General features: G+C 39.8%; 1 protein-coding gene across 9 annotated transcripts in view; it reads right to left on the bottom strand.

Moving 5' to 3' along the window:
* Positions 1–332: 332 nt before the first annotated feature.
* LOC148881182 (DUF3754 family protein, putative (DUF3754)) overlaps positions 333–26957 on the bottom strand; it is a 109909-nt gene continuing 83284 nt past the window's right edge. For 5 of the 9 annotated variants that reach the window (XM_088963493.1, XM_088963490.1, XM_088963495.1 and 2 more), the window contains 8 exons: positions 20703–20822; positions 20513–20557; positions 15990–16069; positions 2669–2765; positions 2446–2550; positions 2285–2338; positions 911–976; positions 333–839 (listed from right to left, as the gene is read on the bottom strand). In XM_088963493.1, the coding sequence (XP_088819619.1) occupies positions 687–839; positions 911–976; positions 2285–2338; positions 2446–2550; positions 2669–2765; positions 15990–16069; positions 20513–20557; positions 20703–20822 (720 nt within the window). In that variant the 3' untranslated portion in view covers positions 333–686. Of the gene's footprint in view, positions 840–910; positions 977–1761; positions 2192–2284; positions 2339–2445; positions 2551–2668; positions 2766–2786; positions 3073–9034; positions 9427–15989; positions 16070–20512; positions 20558–20702; positions 20823–26957 lie in introns of those variants that run through there. The other 4 variants (XR_016104765.1, XM_088963491.1, XM_088963492.1 and 1 more) reach the window with 4 other exon arrangements.

Here is a 26957-nt window from a genome sequence, read left to right as displayed (position 1 = left end):
GGTGGGGTTAAGGGGTAAACCCGCATTGACTGGAGCCTATTGGTTAAAGACAGGTCAGCCTCAATCAGGCTTTGGGTCAGGATTGGGTTGAGGTGCACATGTGCCAGGACCAACATGTAGCATTGAATAATTTATACATATAGCCTTGTTTGACCATTGGTCTACTATTTGTGGGGTAATTCAGATCAGCTTTGGTACTCCATTTTATTTAATCAGGTCAGTCAACTTCATGTTGAGTCAACCCATACTGAACAGACCCTCTGACATCCCTATAGGAAACCATGACGCATTAACACATTCTCCAACAGTCGTGAACCTTCAGTTCAAACATCTTTTTATAGATAATTATAGTCTTTATTAGTTTGTGAAAAAATAATTAAGTACAATACGTATCTTTTGTTAGGTTGGTATTTCACCACCTAACCTCCTTGCATGCATTTCAAGTTTACAAATAGTTCTTATTTGTTGTTCCCCAGTACATTTATTCTCTGTTAGCCCCTTGTTTAGCAAGTCTATCAGCCAAACAGTTTGCTGATCTGTGAACCCCCACGGGCCACGACTCACACAACCCTCGTCCTCATTAGATGCTAGATTTCTCCCAACCTTAAATACCAGCATGAAAGCAGGAAAACATGACAGGATGTACAGAAAAATTATACCTGTATTAACATAAAGACAAACATCTTTTACATGAGTAGGCTGTCCCAACGTTTTTTAAGGGCCTTACATGCCTCGAAACATGAAAGAGCATGCAGCCTTGGGCTCCCATTAGAAAGAACCTCTACTACAAGGCCCAATCTCAGCAATGTATCGAGAGCTTTGTCAACCGGCATTTCAACCTGCACATAATTCAACCCAGTCCTTTTAGCCTATACAATCCATTTTATTGAAGGAACATTGTCTTTCTTACCTTTTCCTTGAACTTATCGTACAAAAATATCTCACATGAGCTCCCGATGCTTTTACGAGAAAGGACCTGCATTTTCCATAACAGCTAGTGATCTTTATATGCCAATTGCAGGACAAAGAAAACTAATGAAGAAAAGGAAAACATGGAAGTTATACATCCAAAGTATTCTCATATTCCATTATGATAAAAATAAAGATCCTTTTGTCTGGTAAAAAATTGCTTTTGCATATCAGAATCGGCATAAAATATTGGAATTTAACTTGATGGTACTCATGGGATCTGAGAACTTTGATATGGTTCTCCTCCGCATCTCAAAAAGCCTAGGCATACTTGACAATAGTTAAAAGGCCTCAAAAGTAATTTTAAGTTGGTAGATGTACTGAATGATACTTAAACCAATCTGATTTTATTTCATAGGTTATAGGACATGCCCAATTGGCAGGTTAGTCCTAGGTCTGATAGTTGAGCCCTGATAATAAGTGGGTTCGTATCAGGTCTACCCCAATCCAGCTTGATAAGGATCCAAACTGATTATCTATGATAAATAGGGGATGGTGTTGCATATATCACCATTAATTGAAGAGCACAGACACACATACCACAAAAACTGATGCAATATTTGCTATATTTCACTTTTCTCATATTAAGTACTTCATTTTACTTCTCTTTTTACTCCTCAAAAACAATAGTGTTCATTCTATAACTAAACGATTACCCAGAACATGGATGACAGGGAAACTACAAGTATGATAAAGAGCTCAAAATGAGTATTTTGAGCCTGTTTCTCTTTTCTATACTGATATCTTGGGTAAGACTAGTGTTCATTCTATCCCCTCATAAATTCTTGAATTTACAGCACTAGTTTGTAAAGAGCCTGACCTTGTCACCTTTCTGAATGACGTGAATACCTCTCTCATATTTATAATTATCAAGACAATTCCAAAAATTTTTTGCTCGACCTTGGTCAACCAAATTCTGTCCCACCATTTGGAAGTCCATTTGATGAGTTTCTCATAGAATAAACCCAGACTTTACATATTATGAGATAGCTTGAAGAGTCCAACTATAATAGGGGGTTCTGATTGGTCAAAGATCTTCCAGTATCATACCATTCTAGCATCATAGATATTTCCCTACAAGAATCCAAGAGGATCCTAGGAGAGGAATAACAGATGATGCTAATTTCAGAATAAGATTGTTATCGTAAAAGATTACCAGGACTAGACCCAAAAACTTCAGGTTGGTTAAGATTTTCAGTGCACTGGGGCTATAATCCTGTCTCTATAAATCAAGGCAAAAATTCCTAGTTAGACAATGAAATTATTGACTTGGTAAATTTTCCGGCTTTATTTCAATTGAAAAAACATAAAATACCTCATCCTCATTAGCTTGGAGCAGAACTGCATAAGCTAAAATAGCTTCTTTGTACTGCAAGGCACAGAGTGAAAAGAAAAGGAAAATGAAGAATAATTTCAGATGGCAAAGTTTCTTGGATTCTATTGAAGATAAAGCCATCACATATTTAATATCCTCACTTGTTGCTGTTCAGAGGCGTCCAACAGAAAGTGAATTGAGCCAAAGCCACTTGCTAAGGTTTTCTCGTTAAGTGTCTTGTTGACCAGAAGCTGCAACAATGGATCCTATATAAGAAGACACTAAGAACATCTTCCACAAATATGAATACAAGGGAATATTTACAAAATTTGTTGTTTTGATCCATGAAGGTCCTCACTACAATGGAAAATATAGATAACTAACTTGATATCGATCCCAAGTCTGCTTGTAACCCAGTGCTACACGAATTATGTATATAATAAGGGTACTGATTGCAATCACATCAAGCAAGAAAGCTGACCTGTATAACAATCAAGGTACATAATCAATGTGAACATTAAATTAGAAAACAAACATAATACGTGTGTTAATCAAGGTCAATGAATTTTAAAAGGGAAGTGACAATTACAAAACACTATAATAATGGGAATAAATATAGGTGAAGATGAGAGTGGAGAAAAATAATTAAAGGTTTCTCAAGGGGAGGATGCAGGTCATGGTAAAGGACAAATGGAGAGACAAAAACACTTCCCTTCTTGAAATATGGTTATGGAGATTTCCTAGGTAACCTAGCAGTGTCCCATTTAGTCATCAAAAGCAAGTAGATTCTGCATAATAATAAAAACCAAGATTTAACACCACACACACACACACAAAAAAAAAAAAAAACAGCTGGCTCAAAGTGGTCATTATCTCCATTACGCAGGTTATAATACTATTCCTCCATATATCTGTAATATTGTTGCCAGCTCATCATGTTATAATACCATCGTGTTTACTCCTCTACATGGTATTGGCAATTTTTACTGGGGGAATACGTCGATTTCAATAATATTTTGTGTTTGTAGTTTGTACGCATAGAATTGACGCATGACATGGAAATATCAAGAAATAGTGTTGCCATTTTAAAGCATGCTTAGCTGAGAAGGTCATTTTAGTGTGTTACTGAAGTTCATTGTGGTCATCCTTCCCACATTCTAATAATTTGACTGGTATGAAGTGATTCTGGAACAAGAATTACATTATGGGAGGATTTATTGTGATAGGATTTTACCCTCAGAAATGGGTTACTTAACTCTTCTATCTTCCCCAATTCAATGTTGCCAAGTCAGACTCTTGGACATGTTGGATTCCGACTCCCATGACTGTGTGTCTATGCAACATTGATTTGCACCATAAAGAACAACGTGACAAGTTGGGCATGATTGATAATATAAGACACGACTTGGGGTATTCCTGCATCAATGATCACAGACCTGAATCTCTCAAACTAGGCTCTGGGTGCTGGATTTATTCAGATCTGTGATCACTGATGCAGGATTTATTCAAAGCTCGTCTGGTCACTCTCTTTTCACTTTGCATCAGAATCAGGGTGCGACTCTTTTCCTCTTATATGTTGATGACATAATTATTACAGAGAATGATGTGGAGGGAATCACTGATCTGAAAAGACTTCTTAGCGACTCCTTTAAGATGAAGGACTTGGGCCCCTTAACCTACTTCTCGGGACTTGAGGTCAGCCGTAATTCCCAATGGCTATTTTGTTAACCAGCATAAGTATGCAATGTATCTTGTCAAATTGGCTAATCTCAGTGACTCCAAGACTGTTGATACTCCCCTGGAGGTTAATTTAAAATTAAGCAAGGATGAAGGCTCTCCTCTTGAGGATCCTACTCTGTACCGACAATCGGCGGGCAGCTTAATATATCTCATGATGACTCGGTTGGACATATCATATGCAGTCCAGATAGTGAGCCAGTTTCACAAGATCCATTGCATACTTATGTTAGTTAATAAAATAGCCCTCTTGGAGGTCATTGGTGATTGGAGGTTCCCAAGGTTTAGAAAACATGGAAAGCTGCCCGGTGACCAGGAAGAATCAGAGAAAACAGGTCAGTTTCTGATTTAGGGCTTAAATCAGAGATTGGGAGTGGTGGCCAGTACTTTCTGGGTTGTTTTTTCATTCTTTTTTTGGATTGACAGACGTCTGAAGTTTTTTGGAATCCTCTGGGAGGACCGTCTGATTTCTCTTCTCTTGGACTTTTTTTTTTTTTTTTTTTTTTGGGGGGGGGGGGGGGGGTTCTTTGCAGACTGTGTTTTTGGGCTGAGTTGTTGACAGTTTCGTTCACCTCAGCCTCTCACTTTGTGTTCGAAGAAAAGCCTCTGGACATTTTTTATTCTGGGTGCTCCAGGACAGTACTTGAAATAATATTTTGTTGAAAAGGGAGTTGGACATACAGTGCTGTACCTTCCATTCTGTGACTATCCATTGTTCATTTCAGCATGGAAATGACTGGAAATGAAACCAAATCATATGGAGAAGAACTTGTAGGAGCTGGAAATTCTACTGACAACAATTCGTTTCAGATTACTACAGTCAAGTTTGATGGAACAAACTATTCGGAATGGGCCCAATCAGCCATAGTGGCCATTGGAGGAAGGGGAAAGCTGGGGTATGTGATGGGAGACAAAGAAACCAGCTCAGGAGGACCCTTCCCTTGTTAAATGGGTCCAAGAAAATTATTTGGTTATGACTTAGTTATGCAATTCCATGCAGCCTCATATCAGTAAAAACTATCTTTGGGCAAAGACACCTATTCTCAACCCCTTAACGTTGCTAAAGCCTATGAACTAAAAAATGAGGTGAATAATCTTAAACAGGGGGAGAAACCTGTGCCAGTTTATTTCTCCACCTTGAAATCATTGTGGCATGAGATTGATCATCTTGAGACTATTGAGTGGGAGAGCCAGAAAGATGCTGCCACATACAAGAAATTAGTTGAGAAAAAGAGTGTTTGAATTCCTGGTTAGGCTAAACTTTGATTATCACATTATAAGACAACAACTTCTCACTAGAGATAGTGTCTCTTTATCTCAAGCCTACTCTCTAGTACAGAGTGAAGAAAGTAGGAGAAATGTTACAAATTCCATCTATGGAATTAGCTTTAGCAGCCATAAAACCAAATATTGGAGGTTATAAGGAGAAGGAAGTAAAAAAGGAAGGAAAGAGGGATGTGTTTTGTGACTATTGTAAGAAGCCAAAACATACTAAGGACACTTGTTGGAAGCTTCTGAAGGGAAGAGGGATCCATCATATGGATGGCCAAACCTTGCAGGGTGGCTGGACATAATTTCAAAAATTTCTTTCTCCCTCCCGAGAATCGTATTCCTCGTTTTTGAAAAACTACATTTTTCAATGGTCGTTCTTGAAACAAACCAGACCAGATCTGGAACCAAAATAAAGGGAGGGATATACCTGATGCGGAATCCACAAACGTAGCTCTTAAAGTAGGTGTTCACGCCCAAAGAGTGTACCAAATCCTACCTCCACTGAAAATGGCACAGCTTCAGATGAAGCAGGATCAGCAATGCAATCCTTCAGCAAGAACTGCAATCCTTCAGTAAGGATCAGGCAAGGGAGGTGAGCACAAATTCAGATCTGATTTTTCTTGCAAAAATCAGAATCAAGATCCAATCTTGATCAGTCCAAGAATGGAGATCGAATAGGGTATGTGGCGACGAGATCAGAAGGAGAGGGAGAACTGAAAGCAGTTTGTAACCTTTTAGCAATTCGCCCTCCTCTATTTAAATAGATCTTAAAGAGTTTTTCTCCTAATTTGATTAGGAGTTTCCTAATCCAAATCTCTATTTAGATTTGGACTCTTTGAGTGGATAAGACTTATCCTCTTATCCTTAGCTGCTGATCCAAACCCATATTTAAACCCAGATTCGCCCATATTGATTAATCATATTAATCTTGGGCCCAAGGCCCATTAAGACATCAGGCTCACTTCCCTTTTAATTGTTGGCTAGCTTGGCTCTCTTTGTATGGCATGGGACCCTAACATTGATCTTCACAAAAGCTATATGGGTTCAGCCTAGCCTCTATTACAAGGCCTGGCCGAATTCACTACTAAACACAATGAACCCATGAGCCCATCAGTATAGGCTCTTAGCAAGTCCAACATTTACACTAAATGGTCCTTGGGTCCAGCCACCTTATGAAGGCCCAAGGACTATGGTCTTAAGTGAGATTAGCCCATCAGGTATAAAATCCCTAAATGGTCTTACACTTAACCTCTTAGCCCATAATGATCAAACACTACCCGACGAGAGAGGACCTCTCCCTTGGCTGCAAGGTACAGTGTCGCACTCTCTACTCAGAATGGATCCTGGGAATTAAAACCTTTGCAAACATTTTTCATAAAAACATATTATATATATATATATATATATAAACATATCTTTATATAATTATATTTTGCAAAACAAATCTCAAACAAGTTTAAAATCAACTGCCGACAGTTTAGGTTTCCATCAAAGAGAGTGTTTTCCCCGATCATTCACTCTGTCCGACAAAGGGGCTGATTCTATCACTATGATCACCCACTCAGGTGAATTCTCAGACTACCCCAACATACCCAGATTTTGACCCCAACTAAGGATTTCGCTAATTGGCATATCAAAGACAACCTAATCCAACACCTAGTGCAATACCATAATCGAGTCTAGGGGTTAGGTGTAACTTTTCAGTTTTGCCCATCTGTCTCCAAGGTCCAGGGCATAACTGGAAAAAGGTCCGGTTCAGAGTTTCAAGCAAACCCACACTACATGTGCTTTGGGTCTAACCCTGCCAGCTGAGACAAGCTGCCCCAACTAACTTGGCAGCACATTAGTGTCAGCCTTGGCAGGATAAACCTCCTCAGGTCTATCCAATGGTTGTGAACATTCTAAACTAACACAAGTCTCATAAGTGTCCAGTTTAAGGATAATTACACAGAAACATGCCAGATATAACATGAATCAATTATGTACTTTTATTCATTTACAATAAATGTCAAATGTACATCAATTTACAATAAATGTCGAATGGGATCTACTTGCTTGAACATCCACCTGGGAAGAGTAAAGAAGATGGGAAGTCTTTTCTGTCACAGTCTATGAGTCAGATTATGCTTTAGCATAATCAATTGGGTCATCTTTCTTTTGGGTCTTTAAAAAGTCTTTTTCCTACTTTGTTTGAGTCAATCCAAGTGTCCATTTTGAAATGTGAGAACTATGAATTGGCAAAGCATTATAGATCAACTTATTCACAAAGTAATAAAAGAAGTTCTATTCCTTTTGAAATTGTGCATACCGATGTTTGGGGACTTTATCATATTCTTGCTATGGGAGGATACAAATACTTTCCATTGTTTGTTGACGACTACTCTCGGTTTTCATGGGTTTACCTAAATCGCTCTCGAGATGAGGTTACCACTAGAGTTCCACCAATGGGGGAGAGTGGTGAGCAGGGCACTTTTGCTCAAGATGTCCCTTTGCCTATTCCTGCGAGTGGAGAGGAGTTGTCAAAAGTGTAAAGAATTAAGGGTGTTTCACAGAAGATGGTGGAGGCAAGTTGGTTCCAGTAATGATCAATCCAGGCCAGTTCTTGTCTCCTCTACGGCACCAGATTCAAGTATTGCCTCCTCCTTACCCACTCCTACTATTGGTGACATACGCACTTCCACTATCGAGCCTCAACCATTCTCAGATGACATTGACCTCCCAATTGCAATACGCAAGGGGAAGAGTCAGTGTACCTCATTCACTACCCAGATTCAAGTATTCCTAGAACTTGCAAGAAGCCCTAGTTGTCCCTAAGTGGAAGGAAGCAATGAAGGTTGAGATTGATGCCCTTGTGAAAAATGATACTTGAGAACTGGTAGATTGGCCAAGAGGGAAGAAACCTGTTGGGTGTAAGTGGATATTCACAATGAAGTATAATGCCGATGGTACAGTTGAGAGATATAAAGCTAGACTGGTTGCTAAGTGGAATACACTCAAACTTATGGTATTGACTACTTGGAAACCTTTGCACCAGTTGCAAAAATGAACACCATCAAGGCTTTGTTGTTTCTTTCTGCTATGTTAAGAATGCATTTCTAAATGGTGACTCGCATGAGAAGGTGTATATGGAATTGCCTCTTGGTTTTTACGATGCAGAGATTGGTAAGAAAGTTTGTGTAGAAATAGTTAGTAGCCACGAGTGTGAGGTTCCATACTAAGTAGATCACAACTTCAAGAAGAAAACTAATTTTCTACTGAAATACCAAGAAAAAAGAGAACAACAATCCAGAAACTGATCTCAGCAAAGAATAAGAACCAGAACTTAATTTCAGTCGACAGTTCCTTCTCAAAACTGTAACTTTAATAAAAAACACCAGAGAATAATAGTCCAGAAACTGATTTCAGCAAAGAATAAGAACCAGAACTGTAACTTTAATCAAAACACCAGAGAATAACAGTCCAGAAACTTATTTCAGAAAAGAATAAGCACCAAAACTTAATTTCAGTTGACAGTTCCATCTCAAAACTGTAACTTTAGTCAAAATACCAGAACCCTAGGTCAAGATCAGCAAAGAACAGGTCTTGATTCTTTAAAAACAGCAAGGTGATCTCAGATTTATTATGCTGCTGCTAACAGAAATTTATCTAAGATCAAATTAAGGTTGCACCTTTTTCAGAAAAAGAATTCTGATCATAAAAGAAATCTTGATAAATTCTACCAAGTTACCTTAAAGGTTGTACCTTTCTCGGTAAAAAAGAACTCTGATCGTCTTCTTTTGGTTTGAAACCCTGACCTTGATCGAATCTGAACTCTTTCTCAGAAAAAAGAATTCTGATCATCCTCTTTGGTTTGAAACCCTACCTTGATCGAATCTGATCTCTGATTCTTCCTGGTCACCGGATAATTCTTCAACAATCTTTCACCTTCTTGGACAGTCTTCAGTACTCCAGTAACCTTCAAGAACCAGGCAGCTGCTGCAGAGGTCTTGATCTAATGGATTTTCATGTAGCTGACCAGATCAAGCTTACATGAAAACCCTAGTTTTTCTCGCCAATAGCTCTGATACCAACTTGAAGAAAGCTAGTAGATTTCTGTCTTACTGCAATTTAGAAAAGAAAAGGAAAGAAAAGAACTAGGCTTTGAAGAGAAGAAGGGAAGAGAAGAGAGGAGAAGAGAGGAGAAGAGAGGAGAAAGGGGTTCGGTTGGTTAATTCTACCGCCCCATGAATTCCATTATATAGTTTAGTTTCCATACAAGAATAGGAGATAAAAAAGATAAGTTCTAGTCCTATCTAGAATAAAACAAACCATTACATAGGATAAGGCCATCGGCCCAACTTAAAAAAGAATTAAAATAATTAAGTGTGGGTATGGAACCACACACACTAGAGCCTAAGTGTGGGTATGGAACCTCACACTTGTGGCTACTAACTATTTCTACAATTCGTAAGTTGAAGAAAGCTTTGTATGGTCTAAAACAATATCCAAGGGCATGGTTTGATTGATTCAGACTTGCTTTGGAAAGATTTGGCTATGTTCAAGCCCAGTCTGACCACACTCTTTTCATTAAGAAGAAAGGATCTGCTTTGACTCTCCTAGCAGTGTATGTTGATGTCATTGTTGTGAGAGGAAGTGATATTGATGAAATTAATTCTCTTAAGCAACTGCTTAATCAAAAATTTGAAGTAAAGTGTAGAGAACACTGATGTGGACCCCACTGATGTGGTCTCCACTGCGTTCGTATGGCAGTATTATTTCAGTTAGCTATGACAACATATTAGTTGGTAGTTATTTCAGTTTTTTATTATTAGTTTTCTTTTATTCTTTTTGCCATGTAAGCAATAAGGGCAATTCAGCCGTTTTATAGTTAGTCAAGCATTTATATAAATCATAAGAGTGGGTCGGCAGATGTTATGACCCTCTCTCTCATTTTCTGAATTTCTCTTCGTGTACTTCTTCTATTCTTCTCCTCTTCAAGTTGGTATTTGTTTCTTTTTAAAACCAAGACAGATTGTAGTCTTGATTGACTACTTGGTAACAGAGCCGACCTAGGAGTTCTTATGCTAGTCTAATTAAGCTGACTACATGAGAGCTTCCTAGTTTTGGAAGTTTTTCAATGAAGAAGATGGATTGGCTGATTCTTGGAGGTTACTGGCAGTAAGTGGCTGCTACTAAGGAGATTGTAGAAGCCTAGGAGAGTTCTAGTGATCAAGAAGAATCGGAAGAAGCTTCGGACCCTCAAGATTAGGGTTTTGCATCAGCTAGAAGGTGGCAGCCAGAAATTTTTCATAAAGTAAGCCTTCTTTCCTTGAGATCGACTTTAGAAAAGATCGTCTTGGTTTATTCTGAGAGGTGCGGCTGGAAAATCTTTGCCTTTTTCACCTGTGTTTTTAAGGGTTTTAAGAGAAAGCCCTAAAATTCAGAACTGTTTTATTTTTTGTTCTCTGGAAGACCTAGGCCGGCTGTTATCAGTTATTTGGGTATTGTTTCTCTTATTACAGTAGTTAAAAAAGGTTTTTTTATTAATTCTTGATCAAGAATGGAGTTCAAGAATCAAGGGGAAGGTGTTATTGGGACTAGCAGTTCAGGTAACATGTCTGAGAATACATTTCAGATTACAACTGTTAAGTTTGATGGGTCCAACTACTTTAGAATGGGCTTAATCGGCCATGATGGCCATTGGGGATAGAGGAAAACTGAACTATTTGTTGGGAGATGTGAAGGAATCAACTAAGGAGGACCAAACTTATACCAAATGGGTTCAGGAGAACTGTTTGGTTATGACATGGCTATGCAACTCTATTTAGCCACATATCAGCAGAAACTATTTGTGGGCAAAAATAGCTAAGGAAATCTGGGATGTCATGAAAAAAATCTACTCCCAACCCCTTAATGTTGCTAGGGCCTATGAGCTGAAATGTGAGGTTAACAACCTTAAGCAAGGATAGAAACCAGTCTCAGTTTACTTCTCTACCTTGAAATCTTTGTGGCATGAAATTGACCACCTAGAAACACTTGGGTGGGAAAGTCAAAAGGATGCACAAACTCATAGAAAGCAAGTTGAAACTAATAGGGTTTTTGAGTTCTTAGCTGGTCTAAATCATGAATATGATAGTGTGAGACAGCAACTACTGGCAAGAGATAGTGTGACCCTATCATAAGCCTACTCCTTAGTTGTTGGAAAACGTGGGATTACTGGTTCAGATCTGAAAATAGAATTGTATATATTCCTAGGATTGTGGAAGGATTGATTTAGAAAGTTTTTTCTTTCTATTTCTTTCTTTCTATTTTTGTACTTTCTATTTTCTCTTCTTTCTTTTTTTCTTCTTTCTATTTTCTTTTCTTTCTATTTATTGCAGCAGCTTATTGTATAAATATGCCCATTGGCAATAGAATGAAACATATCGGTATTCTATCATTCCAAAACATGGTATCAGAGCTCTAGGTTTGTCAACCTTGAGATTTTTTCGGCCTTCATTGCCAGTTTTTTGTGTTTTTCTCTTCTGGCCTTCAGTGTTGATCTGTAACCAAAAGTGTTCCTTTATTCTCCTTTCCTGCTGGCCTTATTTTTCCTCTTCCTCCATTAACAATGTCCGACATGACTGCAACAAGCGCTCCCGTCCAAACCGATGAAGGAGCAACAAATTCTCATCCTCACACTGGTGATTTGCAGAATATTCAGGCAACATATAGACTGAATGGCCACAATTACTTGAAGCGGTCACAACTAGTGCGTACCTATTTGAAGGGTAAAGGAAAAATTAGTCACCTCCTTGGAACAGGACCAAGGTTGGGCGAGCCAAATTTTGATGCTTGGGACGAAGAGGACTCCATGATTATGTCATGGTTGTGGAGTTCAATGACACCCGAGATTAGTGATACTTGTATGTTTCTTCCCTCTGCAAAGGCTATTTGGGATGTTGTCCAACAAACCTATTCCAAAGCCCATGATGCTGCTCGTGTCTATGAGGTCAAAGTAAAGACTGTGGCGGCCAAACAAGGGAGCAGGAGTGTTACAGAGTATGCAAATTTGCTGCAAAATTTATGGCATGAGCTTGATCATTATCGGGTTCTTGAGACAAAGTGCGCAGATGATGTTGTGATCTTGAAGAATTTTATTGAAAGAGATAGAGTGTATGATTTTTTGGTCGGACTGAATGCTGAATTTGATCAGGTCCGAATACAAATTCTTGGCAAAGAAGAAGTGCCTCCATTGAATGAAGTCATAGCCCTTGTCAGAGCTGAGGAAAGCCGCCGTGGAATCATGCTTGAGCCTAAAGATCCCGAAGGCTCAGCCATGGTGGCAAGGGGAGGAAGTTACAGTGGTTCAAAGGGTGAGAACAATCACAACTTGGCTCGTGACACAACCACATGTGACTCTAACGATAACCTCTGGTGCACCTATTGCAAGAAGCCCAGACACACGAAAGATTGGTGCTGGAAACTTCATGGGAAACCTCCCACATCCAGCAAGGAATGGGGAAATCGAGGAGTTTCAAAAGGAGTTCAACAGGTCCATAATGTCTCCACAACCACGCAGCAAGAACACTCAAGTCAGGGACCATTTAATGATGAAGAAATTGAAAGGCTAAGGTGCTTCCTGAAATCCTTGAAACCAGGAAGTGGTTCTACCTCTCTTGCTCTCTCAGGTGAGTCTTTATCTCTAGGATTACATGCCTCAGCTAGTGCTTTTCCATGGATTCTTGATTCTGGAGCTACTAACCACATGACACCCTCTTCACTACATTTTCTCACCTATACACCCTGTCCTAGTAATAGAAAAGTTTTTGTTGCTGATGGTTCTTTCACCACAGTGGCAGGGATTGGGAATATTCAAATTACTCCATCCCTATTACTTAAAAATGTGCTTCATGTTCCTAAGTTATCCACTAGTCTTATGTCTATACATAAACTCACCCAGGATTTGAACTGCAATGTTGTGTTCTTCCCTTCTTACTGTGTATTTCAGGACCAGGTTTCGGGGAAGAAGATTGGACTTGCTAAGGAAAGAGATGGACTCTACTACCTTGAAGCAACCAGCAAATGATCTCACACTGTTATGCATGTCACACACGAGTCATTCTTATCTACCTCCAAGAATTCCATTATATAGTTTAGTTTCCTTACAAGAATAGGAGATAAAAAAGATAAATTCTAGTCCTACTAGAATAAAACAAATCATAACATAGGATAAGGCAAGCCGGCCCAACTTAAAAAAGAATTAAAATAACTAAGTGTAGGTATGGAACCACACACACTAGAGCCTAAGTGTGGGTATGGAACCTCACACTCGTGGCTACTAACTATTTTTACAGTTTGTAAGTTGAAGAAAGCTTTGTATGGTCTAAAACAATCTCCAAGGGCATGGTTTGATCGATTCAGACTTGCTTTGGAAAGATTTGGCTATGTTCAAGCCCAGTCTGACCACACTCTTTTCATTAAGAAGAAAGGATCTACTTGGCTCTCCTAGCGGTGTACGTTGATGAGAGGATTTTAGCCTACCTGAAAAGGTTTCCAAACCAAGGTATACTATTTAAAAATAAATGACATATGAAAATATAAGTATACACTGATGTAGATTGGGCAAGTTGTATTGATGATAAAAGATCTATCTCAAGGTATTGTGCCTTTGTTGGAGGAAATCTAGTTTCTTGGAGGAGCAAGAAACAAAATGTTGTTGCTCGCTCTAGTGCTAAAGCCAAATACAGGTCTATGGCTAATGGTGTTGCTGAAATATTATGGCTGAAATCACTCCTTACAGAACTGGGAGTTGAGTTTGAAAGACCGTTGATGTTGTATTGTGATAACCAAGCAGCCATTAACATTGCTCACAACCCAATACAGCATGATAGAACCAAACACATTGAAGTTGACAGACATTTCATCCGAGAGAAAGTTGCCTCTCAAGAAGTATGCCTTCCTTATGTTGCCACTAATATCTAGCTCGCTGATGTCTTCTCCAAGGCAATCAACAAAATCAAGCTTGAGACAGATTTAAGCAAGTTGGGAATGATAAATATATTTTCCCAACTTGAGGGGGAGTGTAGAGAAAATGATTGACCAGCTTGTGGTCCCACCTCTTTATATGTTTCCTTTTGATTATATTTCTGCTAGAATGTTCTTTTCTGTTGTTTCTAGTGACAGGGGTATTCCTGTCATTGTACCTCTTTTATTGTAAGCCTAATATAAATAACACTTGGGGCGGAAGACTAGACATAACAGTTTAAACCCCTTTTCTCTCTATTCTTTCTTTCTCCTCTCTTCTTCCTTTCTCTTCTCTTCTCTTCATCTCTGTTTTTCCCTCTTTGTTTCTGAATTCTCCTTGCTAAACAGGTCTGAACCTCATCGGTTTCAAACAACTGAAACTAGATAGGATGAGATGAAACAGAGGCTAAGGAGTACTACAAAGAGGATAGTAATCTATAAGAAAGGTGTTCAGATATGCAGTGCGTAGTTCATTTTCTCTTACCTTTTTGAATAGAAATGGGAAAGCCAAGATCTGGATCTATTGTCCCTTCAGTAATTAGTGGAACAGAAGGCTCTAATGATGATGTGGGAACAACTTGCTCATGTCTATGCTTGTGCTTTTGATACCTCTAAAAGGCAGAGCAATGAGAAACCATAGGAGGATTAAGGGATGGAACAGAAGGTAAAGAAGGCTCAACAACTAGAGGAACAAAGTAAGACTCAACTAGAGTAGGAGAAGAACAAATAGACTCAACAAGAGTTGGGACAAGAAGAGGAATATCAAACAACTTAACAAGAAGAGAGTAGACTTAGCAAATGTGGCATCCATGGAAATGAATCGGGTGACACTAGTAGGATCATAACAGCAATAACCCTTCTGTGAAAAGGCATATCTAAGAACGATGCACTTTCTACTCTTGGGTTCAAAACTTATGTCTCTAGGAACTACAAATATCGACATAGCAAGTACAACCAAAGACACACAAGAGAAGATAAAAATGCCTTAATTAAGGAAAACAAAACTAAAGGGTGACTTAAAATCTAGAACCCGAGATGGTATACGATTAATCAAAAAAGTAGTAGTAAGGGCAACATCACCCCAATACTTTAATGGAACATGGGGTGCAAATAAGGTGCTCCTAGCAACATAAACAATGTGGCAATTTTTCCTTTCAGCCAATCCATTCTGTTGTGGCATATGGTCATAAGAACAATGATGAAGAGAAGTTTAGAGCAAGAAGAAGGGAGAAGAGAAAGAAAGAGAGGGCTTAGCGAAAAAAGAATCACAATTCTCTCCGGTTGTATTGTGTTAATTCTAATTGCAATTAAGTACGAATTACAAGATTACCTTTAATAGGGTGGTTGTATAAATAAACATAGGCAAATATCATAGGCCCAATAAGAAAAAGCCCAATAGCATAAAATAAATGAAAAATAATGGAACAATGACCAGCCTAACAACTCAACAAAAAGAGATAGATTTGTTAATAGCTTGTAGCCTAATTTTATCTCTCATACTACTCACTACAACAGCAAGCAAAACAAAATAATGATTCACAATGAAAACTTGTTCCATTAAAAGCATGCTAGAAACTTAGATACCATTGTATATTTCAGCAACATACTCAATTAAATATAACAACTATAAGATCAATAAGGGACTAATCCTTGACATGATACTAAGTTATTTTATTAGAACTATACAAATCAATTCAGATTACACACTTACGGGGATGACAGAATGTCCTCAAATTTGTAATTTACAAAGTATGCCAATAGGCCCAGTATAGTTGCAACATCCAACCGTACCTATATTTGGTCAACAAGAATTATGAAGAGATCCATTAGAGGATACCATCTACAACATATAAAGAATTAGCCTTCTAATAATTATGGAGGTTTCCAATAACTACATATTGTACAACTTTTAGAGTACAACATACTGTAGATTGCACTTGCCAGATCAGATGAGAATATATATATATATAGGTCTATTCTTTATTTTTTCTTTTTTATTTTTGGAAAAGGAAATGTATATTGTATTAATATCAAAAGATATAACAAGCCACCCTTGTACAAAGAGGATATGTACACCAAGCCAAAAGGATAACTAATAGCTCCTGAAAAAGTCTGTAGACAAAAAAAAAGGCCTAAATCCCCACAAAAACTCTATGAATGGAGAGCTAATCCCTAAGAAAGTCAACACTAGCTCAATAAAGCTTTTTCTTATATTCAAATACCCTGGCATTCCTCTCTTACCATATTGCTCATGTGATGCCTAAAGGAAGCAAAGACCAAGTAGATCTACCTTTCTTGTTCATGCCTTTAACATGTCACTTCATAAATAGCTAGAACCACAAGAGTAGTATTGCTCTCTAGTAATGGAACCATATTTTGCTTGAGAACTCACAATGCAAAGGGCAACCAAGTGCATGAGGCTCCCACCAATGCAGGGTCTAGTGAGGGACAGATGTACACTTCCTTACCCTTGCACATACAGAGAGGTTTCCAAGATTTGACCCCTGGTCACCCAGGTAGCAATGGAGCAACCCAACCATTGCGCCAAGGCCTACCCTACTTGGAAGAAGAAAGGGGAGACTTTGGAGAGGCAAACAAGGAATAAAGATGAGGTTTGAGAAGTCAGCTTGAGGACTGCCTACATAAAGAGGAAATTAGTTGGAGGCAAAAATCTAGATGTAAATGGCTACAAGAGGGAGATAGAAATACTAGTTTCTTTCATTCTTTGGCAAGCAGGAGAAGGAGAAATTTTGTCTCCAAACTGGAGATAGATGGAGAGAAGGTTTGACTTGGAAGAGATTAAGGAGGTTGTTTTCTCTATGGATAGAACAAAAGCTCCAGGACAGGATGGCTTCACAGTGGCTTTTTACCAAGACTGTTGGGATACGATGAAAGATGACCTTTTGTTGGTTTTTTAGGACTTTCATAGGAGAGGAGTGGTTAACCTGGGTGTGAATTCCACCTTTCTAGCCTTGGTCCCAAAAAAGAGAGGTGCATTGCATCCAAAGGATTTCAGGCCAATCAGCTTGGTAAACAGTTTGTATAAGATCCTTGCAAAGGTGTTGTCTCTGAGATTGAAGGAAGTGTTGCCAATTATTATCTCACCAAATCAAAGAGCTTTTGTGAGTGGAAGACAAATAACTGATCAAATTCTAATTGCTAATGAGAGTGTGGAGAATTTTAGGAAGGATAGAAAGAAGGGAGTGGTTTATAAGTTGGATCTGGAAAAGGCCTATGACTTGGTGGAATGGGAATTTTTGAGGAAAGTTATGACCAAATTTGGATTTGGGGCTAGATGGTGCAAATGGATTATAGGGTGTGTTCGTAATTGTCATTACTTGGTACTAGTGAGTGGGACAATGGTTGACTTCTTCCTAGCCATTAGGGGTGTAAGACAAGGAGACCCCCTGTCGCCCTTCCTGTTCACACTGATTGCTAATGTTCTGGGGAAATTAATTTACAAAGCAGATTCTAGGGGTCTTATTAGAGGCTGGAGAGATGGAAGGGAGGATACCCCCCTCACCCATCTACAGTTTGCAGATGACACGATTCTGTTCTGTGAAGGGAGAAATATGAGGTATATAAGGAACTTGAAATTGGTAATACAACTCTTTGAACAAATGTAAAACTTGAAGGTGAACTTTGAGAGACGTTGTGTAGTGGATGTGAATATGGAGGAAGGTGAAATCAGGGGAGACTACAGAAGTGCTAGGGTGTGAAGTCTTAGAGTGGCCTTTGAATTATTTGGGGTTGCCATTGGGTGAAAACCCAAAGAGAGAAAGCTTCTGGAATCCGGTGGTGGAAAGATTTGAAAAGAAGCTTGTCCCTTGGAAAAGGAATTACCTCTCTATGGGTGAGAGGATAATACTGATTAAGGCTACTCTAGCAAATTTACCTATTTATTTCATTTCAGTGTTCAAAATCCCGGTAAAGGTTTCCAATAGATTGGAAAAGATGATGAGAGACTTCCTTTGGGAGCCAGGAGAGGAGAAAAGGGATCATAGAGTAGGTTGGGAGGTGGTGACCAGGAGTAAAAATAGTGGTGGTTTGGGGCTCAGGAACATTAAAAAGGAATCTGGCCCTTCTGGGAAACGGTTGTGGAGATTCCCACTAGAGAAGGAGAAATTATGGGCCAAGATAGTGGTCAGCTTACATGGGCTGGAGCTAAATGGATGGGATGTTGGAATCCGAGCTAGGACTACATGTGCTTCACCTTGGAAAGCCATTCATGAGTTGTTACCAATTTTTTCCCCTCTTATCAGGTATGACTTGAATTCAAGTAATGCTATAAAATTTTGGGAACAAACTTGGGTGGGGGATGCCCCTCTAAAGGACCAGTTTACTTCTTTGTATGCCCTCTCTAACCTTAAAAATGAGCCATTTTCCTCCTTCATAACCCCCTCTTCTTCCACTTTTCGAGTCTCCTTCAGCTTCTTGACAATATTTTCTTAGACACTACTAAGGTGGACTCTAGAATTTGGACTCCCACCCCCTCTAGTTCTTTCTCCTATGCCTCTTTCTTCAAGGTTTTAAGCCAGTTCACCAGTCCTGTAGCCCTCCCTTTCCCTGTTCCTGAGGTTTGGTGCAGACCAATCCCTCCTAGGGTTGGTAGTTTTTGCTGGGAAGCCTTTCTAGAAAGATTCAACACTGGTGATCTGCTCCAAAAAAAGAGACCCAATACTTGTTTGTCCCCTCACTGGTGTGTTCTTTGTAAAGCTGATGGGAGGACGGGTTTTCACCTACTGGTGTCTTGCCAATATGCATAGTCTATTTGGGAGTAGGCTCCCTCCCTATTTGGGTGTAGTTGGAACCCTCCTCCATCAAATTTGCGAAATCTGTTTTCTCCTTCATTTTTCAGGTGACACATGAAAAGGGGCAGGATTATGTGGAGAGGACTAAGGGTTATGGTTTGCTAGTCCTTATGGGAAGAAAGAAATGCCAGGATTTTCTCGAAAGTAGAGAGAAGTACTGATGAATTGAGGGCTTTGATCCTTATAAGGGTAGTATAGTGGATGATATCACTAGAGCTATTCACAGATTATACAATGGATGACATGTTGAGGACTTGGGGTGATATTGTTAACAGTACCCAGACCAAAACAGTGATGAATGTGTCTTGGACTCCGCCCCCCCTACGGGTTTCATAAAACTAAACTTTGATGGGAGCTGCAGAGGGAATCTTGGACAATCAGGGGTTGGGTGTGTTTTTAGGGATGAGAATGGGGTTGTTTCGGCCATGTTCTCAGACCCAATTGGAGTGGGTGACTCTCTTAGAGCCGAGATCCATGTGGTTATGGAAAGAATCCAGAAAGCCAAGGAGATGAATATCAGAAAACTTGTAATTGAAGGGGATTCGGAGGTGGTGGTTGGATGGCTGAATAAAGACTACAGTGGCTTAGGGAATTACAGAAATATGAGGAGGAAATTTAGATGGCTGGCTCGAGAAATGGAGGTTAAAATCAGATGGGTAAAAAGATCAGCTAATTCTTTTGCTGATGGGTTAACTAAACAAGGGGTGGAGAGGGAGTCAATGTTCTGGGCACAGTTGTAATTATTTTTCCTGTTTCTCCTTCTCTTTCTCTTTTTCTTTTTCCTTCTCTTGGGACTCAAGTTATAGCTAGAAGATAAGAAAGTCTGTTTTCCTCTTTGTAATTATCATTGAAAGTTCTAATGAATTTAATGAAGTGTGTTATTGATCAAAAGAAAAAAACGAACTCACACTAGAGAGAGAGAGAGAGAGAGAGAGAGAGAACTAGACGATTCCTGTTTCTGCTTTTGCTAACTTTTATACTGTTAACACCAATATGTTTGCAGAATCCCATGCACTTCTTGATGGCCTTCATCTGGCTCTGTCCATGGGTTCAGATAAGGTGGAAACATGCTCTGATTCTATGATGCTGATCCAGATTGTGACTGGCCAAGTTTCAGTCCAATGGAAGCTAAGGTATTGGAAGTCAGATGTCTTGGAATTTTTGAGTAAGCTAGATGTTGTTTTCATAGTTCACCCACATGTACAAGGAAGGAAACACAGTAGAGGATATCAAATTTAATAAAATTTAAAAGTGGCCAACCCTCCACTGGGAATGTTTCGGGTTAAAATAATGCTACGCACTGGCCTTGTGACTGTCATAAAACTTTCTTCTAGACTAGGTGGTATATGTACTAACTAATGATGAATATTTAAACAGTATGCTGATAAAAAAATCTATAATAAATTTCATACAAAGCTCATACCGAGTCTAAGATACGGAAAGACAGCTTCTTGTGTGGAAAAATAACCTGCACAAAATGAATGGTTATATGAAAAATGTAAATGCAAGTATCCATAGCATTTCAGGAAAGTGAATAAAACACATAGAATACTAAAATCCATAAGATTTAATTAAGGAAAGAATATAGAAGAAAAGATTTTAGAAGTATTTACTGGAAGATCTGGAATAGGGATCTTCTCATAGATCTTCAGCTGCAAAGAAGAAGCTTCAGCTTTATCATGTTGACGCATATCCTCAGTATAAAGTAAAATCAATTCTTGGAAGGCTGGCTCCTAGTTAAAAAATTTTCCAAGATTAAAAACATCATCATGTAAAATTCACTTCTAGATGGACTTGCATACTGAAGCTCAAGCACAAGAATTGACCACTTTAAATATGTTCACTTGATAGTGCTAGAAGTTAGGTAACATAAAGACCCATAACATTAGCAAATAAGTATAAATGCTGTGTGCTGAATGCTGTATTCAAAGTAGAGAAGTGAAGAAGAAAACCACTGGTATGCTGGAAATGTCGAACTGTACTGTTCAGTCGATCAGCAATGATTTATATTTGAATGAAGTACAATGGTACAAGAATTTACTGGAATGCCCCTGATTAGTCATGGGACACCCAGTTAACTTAAAACATTAAACAGGCTTAGGCCCATTAACCCAGGCCCAGTTACAAGATGATTTAACTTAAGTATGGACTAATAAGACTCTTATCAGCCGAACACTCATACAAAGAGACTTCATTCTAACATTCTAACACTCCCCCTCAAGCTAAGCATGGATATCAATCATGTTTAGCTTGCCAAGTAGGTCTCTGAACTTTGTTGCTGTCAGTCCTTTAGTCAATACATCTGCAATTTGCATCTCAGATGGTGTATAGGGTACACAGAGTTTTCCTGAAACGATTCTCCCTTTGACAAAGTGTCGGTCAATTTCAATATGTTTTGTCTGGTCATGCTGCACGGGATTGTTGGCTATGTTGATAGCTGCTTTATTATCACAATACAGCCTGAGAGGGCCCGCAGCCTTAATATCAAGCTCGTTAAGAAGAGTTCTGAGCCATAAGAGTTCAGCAACCCCGTGTGTCATAGCTCAGTATTCTGCTTCTGCACTTGATCTAACCACCACATTCTGCTTCTTACTGCGCCATGTGACCAGCCCAATTTGCATCAGTGTATGCTTCAATTTCAAGTTTGTTGCTTTTCCTGAATAGGATTCCTTTCCCTGGGCAAGTCTTTAAGTACCTGAGAATTCTTTCCACTACTCTCATATGAGGGGTCTTTGGCGAGTGCATGAATTGACTGGCAACATGCACTGCATAAGCAATGCCTGGCCGAGTAAGGGATAAGTATATCAGCTTTCCTACCAATTTTTGGTACCTCTCTTTATCACAGTATTCCTCACCCATTGATTCTTGTAGTCCGTGGTTTGGTTCTATTGGAGTGTCAGCTGGCCTGCATCCCATCATGTCTGTTTCCTGTAGGAGATCTAACACATATTTCCGCTAACATATGCAGATTCCTTCTCTTGATCTAGCAACTTCAATCCCAAGAAAATATTTCAGATTTCCTAGGTCTTTGATCTCAAATTCTGAAGCTAAGAACTCTTTTAGCCTCTTCATCTCTTCCAAGTCATTTCGGTGGTCACCATGTCATCCACATATAAACAATGAGTGTTGTAAGTTTGTCATCATGTCTCCTTGTAAACAATGTGTGATCTGCACTACTTTGAGTGTACCCCACTTTCTTCATAGCCATACAAAGTCTCTCGAACCATGCCCGGGGAGACTGCTTCAAACCATATAATGCTTTCCTTAGTTTACATACCTTCTTTCCAACATCATAGCCTGGTGGGGGTTCCATGAATACCTCTTCACGAAGATCACCATTTAGGAAGGCATTCTTCACATCTAGCTGATGAAGTTCCCAAGATAAATTTGCTGCTAGTGATAGTAGGACCCAGATTGTGTTGAGCTTTGCTACTGGGGCAAAGGTTTCTTTGTAGTCAATTCCTTCCTTTTGTGTAAATCCCTTTGCCACAAGTCTAGCCTTATACCTTTCGATTGACCCATCTTCCCTGTGCTTTACTGTGAATACCCACTTGCACCCAATAGTGCCTTTCCCCTTTGGCAGGTCAACCAATTCCCACATTCTTGCTTTCATTAGGGCTTTCATCTCTTCATTCATGGATTCTTTCCACCTTGGATCAGATGCTGCCTCTAAGTACCTCAAAGGGACACGAACAGAGGAAAGAGAAGACACAAAGGAGTGATAGGCAGGAGATAAGTGTGAGTAAGAAACAAAATCAGCTATGGGATGCCGGGTAGTACAAGAACGAATAGGCTTACGGAGAGCAATAGGAAGATCCAAATCTGAAGTGTGAGGGTTAGAATTACCTTGGATTGCAGAGACAAATTGATCTGAGTTCAATTGATTGTAATCATGAGATTGAGGGCCCTTCTTTCTTCTATTGTATGTAAGTATCTCTTTCTCTTGCTTGCTGGAGCCTTCAAAAGCATCTGTTGTATCAAGGGATGTAACTGGCACAGTGGGAGCCTCACTAGATTGACCCGAAATGTCACAGCTAGGAATAGTGGAAGGTGATGAAAGGGGAACACAAAAGAAAGGAGGATGAGAATCCTCTTCCACCCCATTTGTCTCCCCCTGAAGAGGATTTTGAGAAGACTGGAAATAGGGTTGAGACTCAAAGAAAACTACATCTCTAGTGACATACCTTCTCTTGGAGACAGGATCATAACACTTGTACCCCTTTTGTGTAGGAGAGTACCCCAGAAATATTCCCTTTGTAGCCTTGGGATCCAACTTGGTTTTCTTTGGATCCTTCGCATGTATGAAGCATGTACAGCCAAAAACCCGTGGGGGGAGAGAAAATTCGGGAAAAGTGGGACACAAAACAGAGAAAGGGGTCTTCATACCCAATACCATAGATGGCATCCGATTTATCAGGTATGATGCAGTGAGTATAGCTTGAGACCATATTGCTTGGGCACTTTGTGCTGGAAGAGTAGAGCTCGAGCTGACTCCAAGAGGTGCCTGTTCTTGCGCTCAACAACCCCATTTTGCTTAGGGGTGTTAGCACAAGAAGATTGGTGTAATATGCCTGCATCTTCCGTGAATGAGTTCAAAGATCTTTCAAAGTATTCAGCCGCATTGTCTGACCGGAATTGCTTAATCTTCTTGTCAAATTGTGTTTCAATCATCTTGCAAAAGGCCATAGTTATCTGTGGCACTTCATCTCGTCCTTTTAACAGATAAATCCATGTACACCGAGAAAAATGATCAATAAAATTGATAAAGTAACGGAAGCCATCAATGGAATGAGTGAAGGACCCCAAACATCAGAATGCACTAAATCAAAAGGAGCTCGAATTTCATTACTAGAAGTTGGATACACACTTCTACATTGTTTTGACATCTGACACACATCACAAATTAGACTCTGACTTTGAATTCCCTTAAACAATTTGGGTAACAACATTGCTAAAGAAGAAAAAGACACATGACCTAGCCAGGTGCAACCTAGCTATTGACTCCACACTTTCTTGACTAGTAGTAGCAGAAGCTTATAAGGCTAAGCTGATGTCTGCATCAAAATAGTAGAGGCCCCCATACTCACAACCACTCCCAATCGTTCTCCTCGTCAATCTGTCCTGAAAGACACAATGAGAAAGAAAAAAGGGTATAATGCAGTTCAAATTTTTTGTAAGTTTTGAAACAGACAAAAGATTGGAGGTAAGAGTAGGAACATGTAGGACAGATTTAAGAGAGAGGCCCTTGCTTAGGTCAACCACCCCCTTTCCAGAGATGGTGGAGAGAGACCCATCAGCCACTCTCAACTTATCCTGCCCAGACAATAAATGGTATGAAGAGAATAAGGACACATGTGTCATATGGTCAGTTGCTCCGGAATCAATCACCCATGAGGAGGAATCAATGGAACTAGTTGCACAGAAGGCAGAGACTGTACCTGATTTGGCAAGAGAGATGGAAGCTAAAGGGTTATTCTTCAGACGGGCTAATGCCCGGGTGAGAATCTCTACCTCACTAGCCGAGAAGCCCAAGGTACTTGGTCTAGAGGAGTCGGTGACCTGCCTTGTGATGGAAGAGGACACAGTTGGAGTATTTTGTGACTTGTCACTACTGTTGTTGGTGGCAAGATTCCCACTTGCTGTATGCCCCCTGTTGGTTCAGCTGTCTTAATTTGTATGTTTATCTTTGTTGGGTCTTAAGTCATTAGTTATTGGGCCTTAGTTACTGGGCCTAATCTTATTTAGTGTTTATTTTGACTAGGTGTCCCATCACTAATCAGGGGCATTCTTGTCTATTTATGTAATATTATGTAATGTCCTTATATATAATAGATTAGGGCTGGCTGAGGATTATTCTGCCGCCCATCTCATATCTTCTTCTTCTTCTTCTTCCTCTTCTTCTCTCATTCGACAGCCCTATTTCAGCAAACATGGTATCAGAGCACTAATCTTTCGACTGGTTACAGCAGCCGCCTCTTCTTCTACTTGCAGTTAACTCTCTCATCTTTCTTTTAGGTTGCTGCAAAAAAACCCTAGGGTTGGTCGTACAACACAGCTAGACCTACATCTAGGGTTTCCCTTGGTTGTAGGGACCAAGGGGAGTTAGACCCAGAGGCTGATGCCCTATTAGACGCAGTACAGCAGACTGTAACCATTCGGCTAAGATAGATCTGTGTAGAACAGATCTAGGCGGAAGGACTAATCTCAGCAGTCCTAGAACTGTTCGTGGGTGAGGTTATAACCTGCGATAGCAGTGCTTAGCACACAGTAGAAGCCAACACAGCAAGTTGCAGGCTGCGGCAGCAGTGATTAGAACACAGCAGAAGGTAGCACAACAGAGTATAATCTGTGAGAGCAGTAATTAGGGCACAGTGTGCAGTGTAGAACTTGGTGTTTCAGCTCTGTGTCGGGTTCTCAGGACTGAGTTTACAGTGCAGCAAGTTTCCGTAAGTGTGAAACAGTTCACTATATATTGCGTTTACAGTCTTGACATTTACGAGTAAGTGAAGATGTCTTCCATATCCGGGGAAGTGTCTTCTAGAGATGTTAGGGCTTGTGGGAGGTCTCCTAATCTGGAGAGTCCAAATCTGCACAGCCTACAAATCACAAGTGTGTTGTTGGATGAGTACAACTTCAGGGAATGGTCTGTCTCAGCCATGCTTTTCATCACATCCCGGGAACTCACTAGTTACTTGGACGGGCAAAAGAAGGAACCAGAAGTGGGGAGTGCTGAATATGCAGCTTGGCGCAAGGAGAATGCTACAGTTATGTTCTGGCTACTTGCCTCAAAGACTCCAAGAGTAGCTAGGACTGTTCAACATTTCTCCACGGCTGCCAAGATATGGGAAAAAGTTTCTAAAACCTATGGGCAAAAAAAGAATAATGCCAGAATTTACAGACTGAATCAAGACATTGCTGCCTTGAGGCAAGGAGATATGAGTGTTGCAACATATTTTGCTACACTAGGACTATGGGAAGAGTTAGATCACCACCTTATTATTGATAGGGAGAGTGCCGGAGACAAGGAAAAGCATGACAAACAAATTGAAGAGGGTAGAGCATTTAAGTTTCTGGCTGGCCTAGATCCTATATATGAGAGCATAAGGTCCCAAATTCTGGGAAGGGATGAAATGCCAGACTTACATCATGTTTACTACCTTGTGAGGAATGAAGAGGTGAGAAAAAAAGAGATGCAAGTTGATACTCAAACAAAACTAGCTGCACAGTCTGTGGAGCATTCGGCCCTAATCTCTACAAATCAAAGGAGAAACAGGCACTCTGACAAGAGACATCTGAAGTGCACCCACTGTGGAGGGGAAAGGCATGTGAAAGAGACCTGTTGGGTTCTCCATCCGCATCTGAAGCCAGCTACATTGAGGAAAGATAAGAAGCATCTGAAGGGTCAATCTGCAAGTGTGAATCTGGCTACGGGTCAAAGTGATGATGGTTCAAAACACTCATCTACAGTTACTTCCTCTTTCATGGGACAGACTACTAATTCCCCTCGAACCGGGTCCTTGGGTTTTACTGCCGATGAGGTAGAGGTACTTAGCCGGGCCCTAGCCCGTCTAAGGACCAATTCTCTTCCATCCTCCTCCCTTGCCAGATCAGGTATTGTCTCTGCCTTTAGTGCAACTAGTACTATTGATCCTGCCTCTTGGATTATTGATTCCGGTGCAACTGACCACATGACACACATGTCTTCTCTATTTTCTTCCTTCATTTAATGTCTAGCCAAGATAAAATGAGGGCTGCTGATGGTTCTCTCTCTACCATCTCTGGGAAAATGAGTGGTCGACCTAAGCAAGGACCTCTCACTCAAATCTGTCTTGCATGTTCCCAATCTTTCTTCAAATCTCTTATCTGTT

Source organism: Nelumbo lutea, chromosome 1 (assembly GCF_056320005.1).
Source record: "Nelumbo lutea isolate HS-2025 chromosome 1, American lotus-T2T, whole genome shotgun sequence".
Taxonomy (NCBI): domain Eukaryota; kingdom Viridiplantae; phylum Streptophyta; class Magnoliopsida; order Proteales; family Nelumbonaceae; genus Nelumbo; species Nelumbo lutea.
The sequence above is the reverse complement of the archived record's forward strand: the minus strand, read 5'-3'. Positions and strand labels throughout refer to the sequence as shown.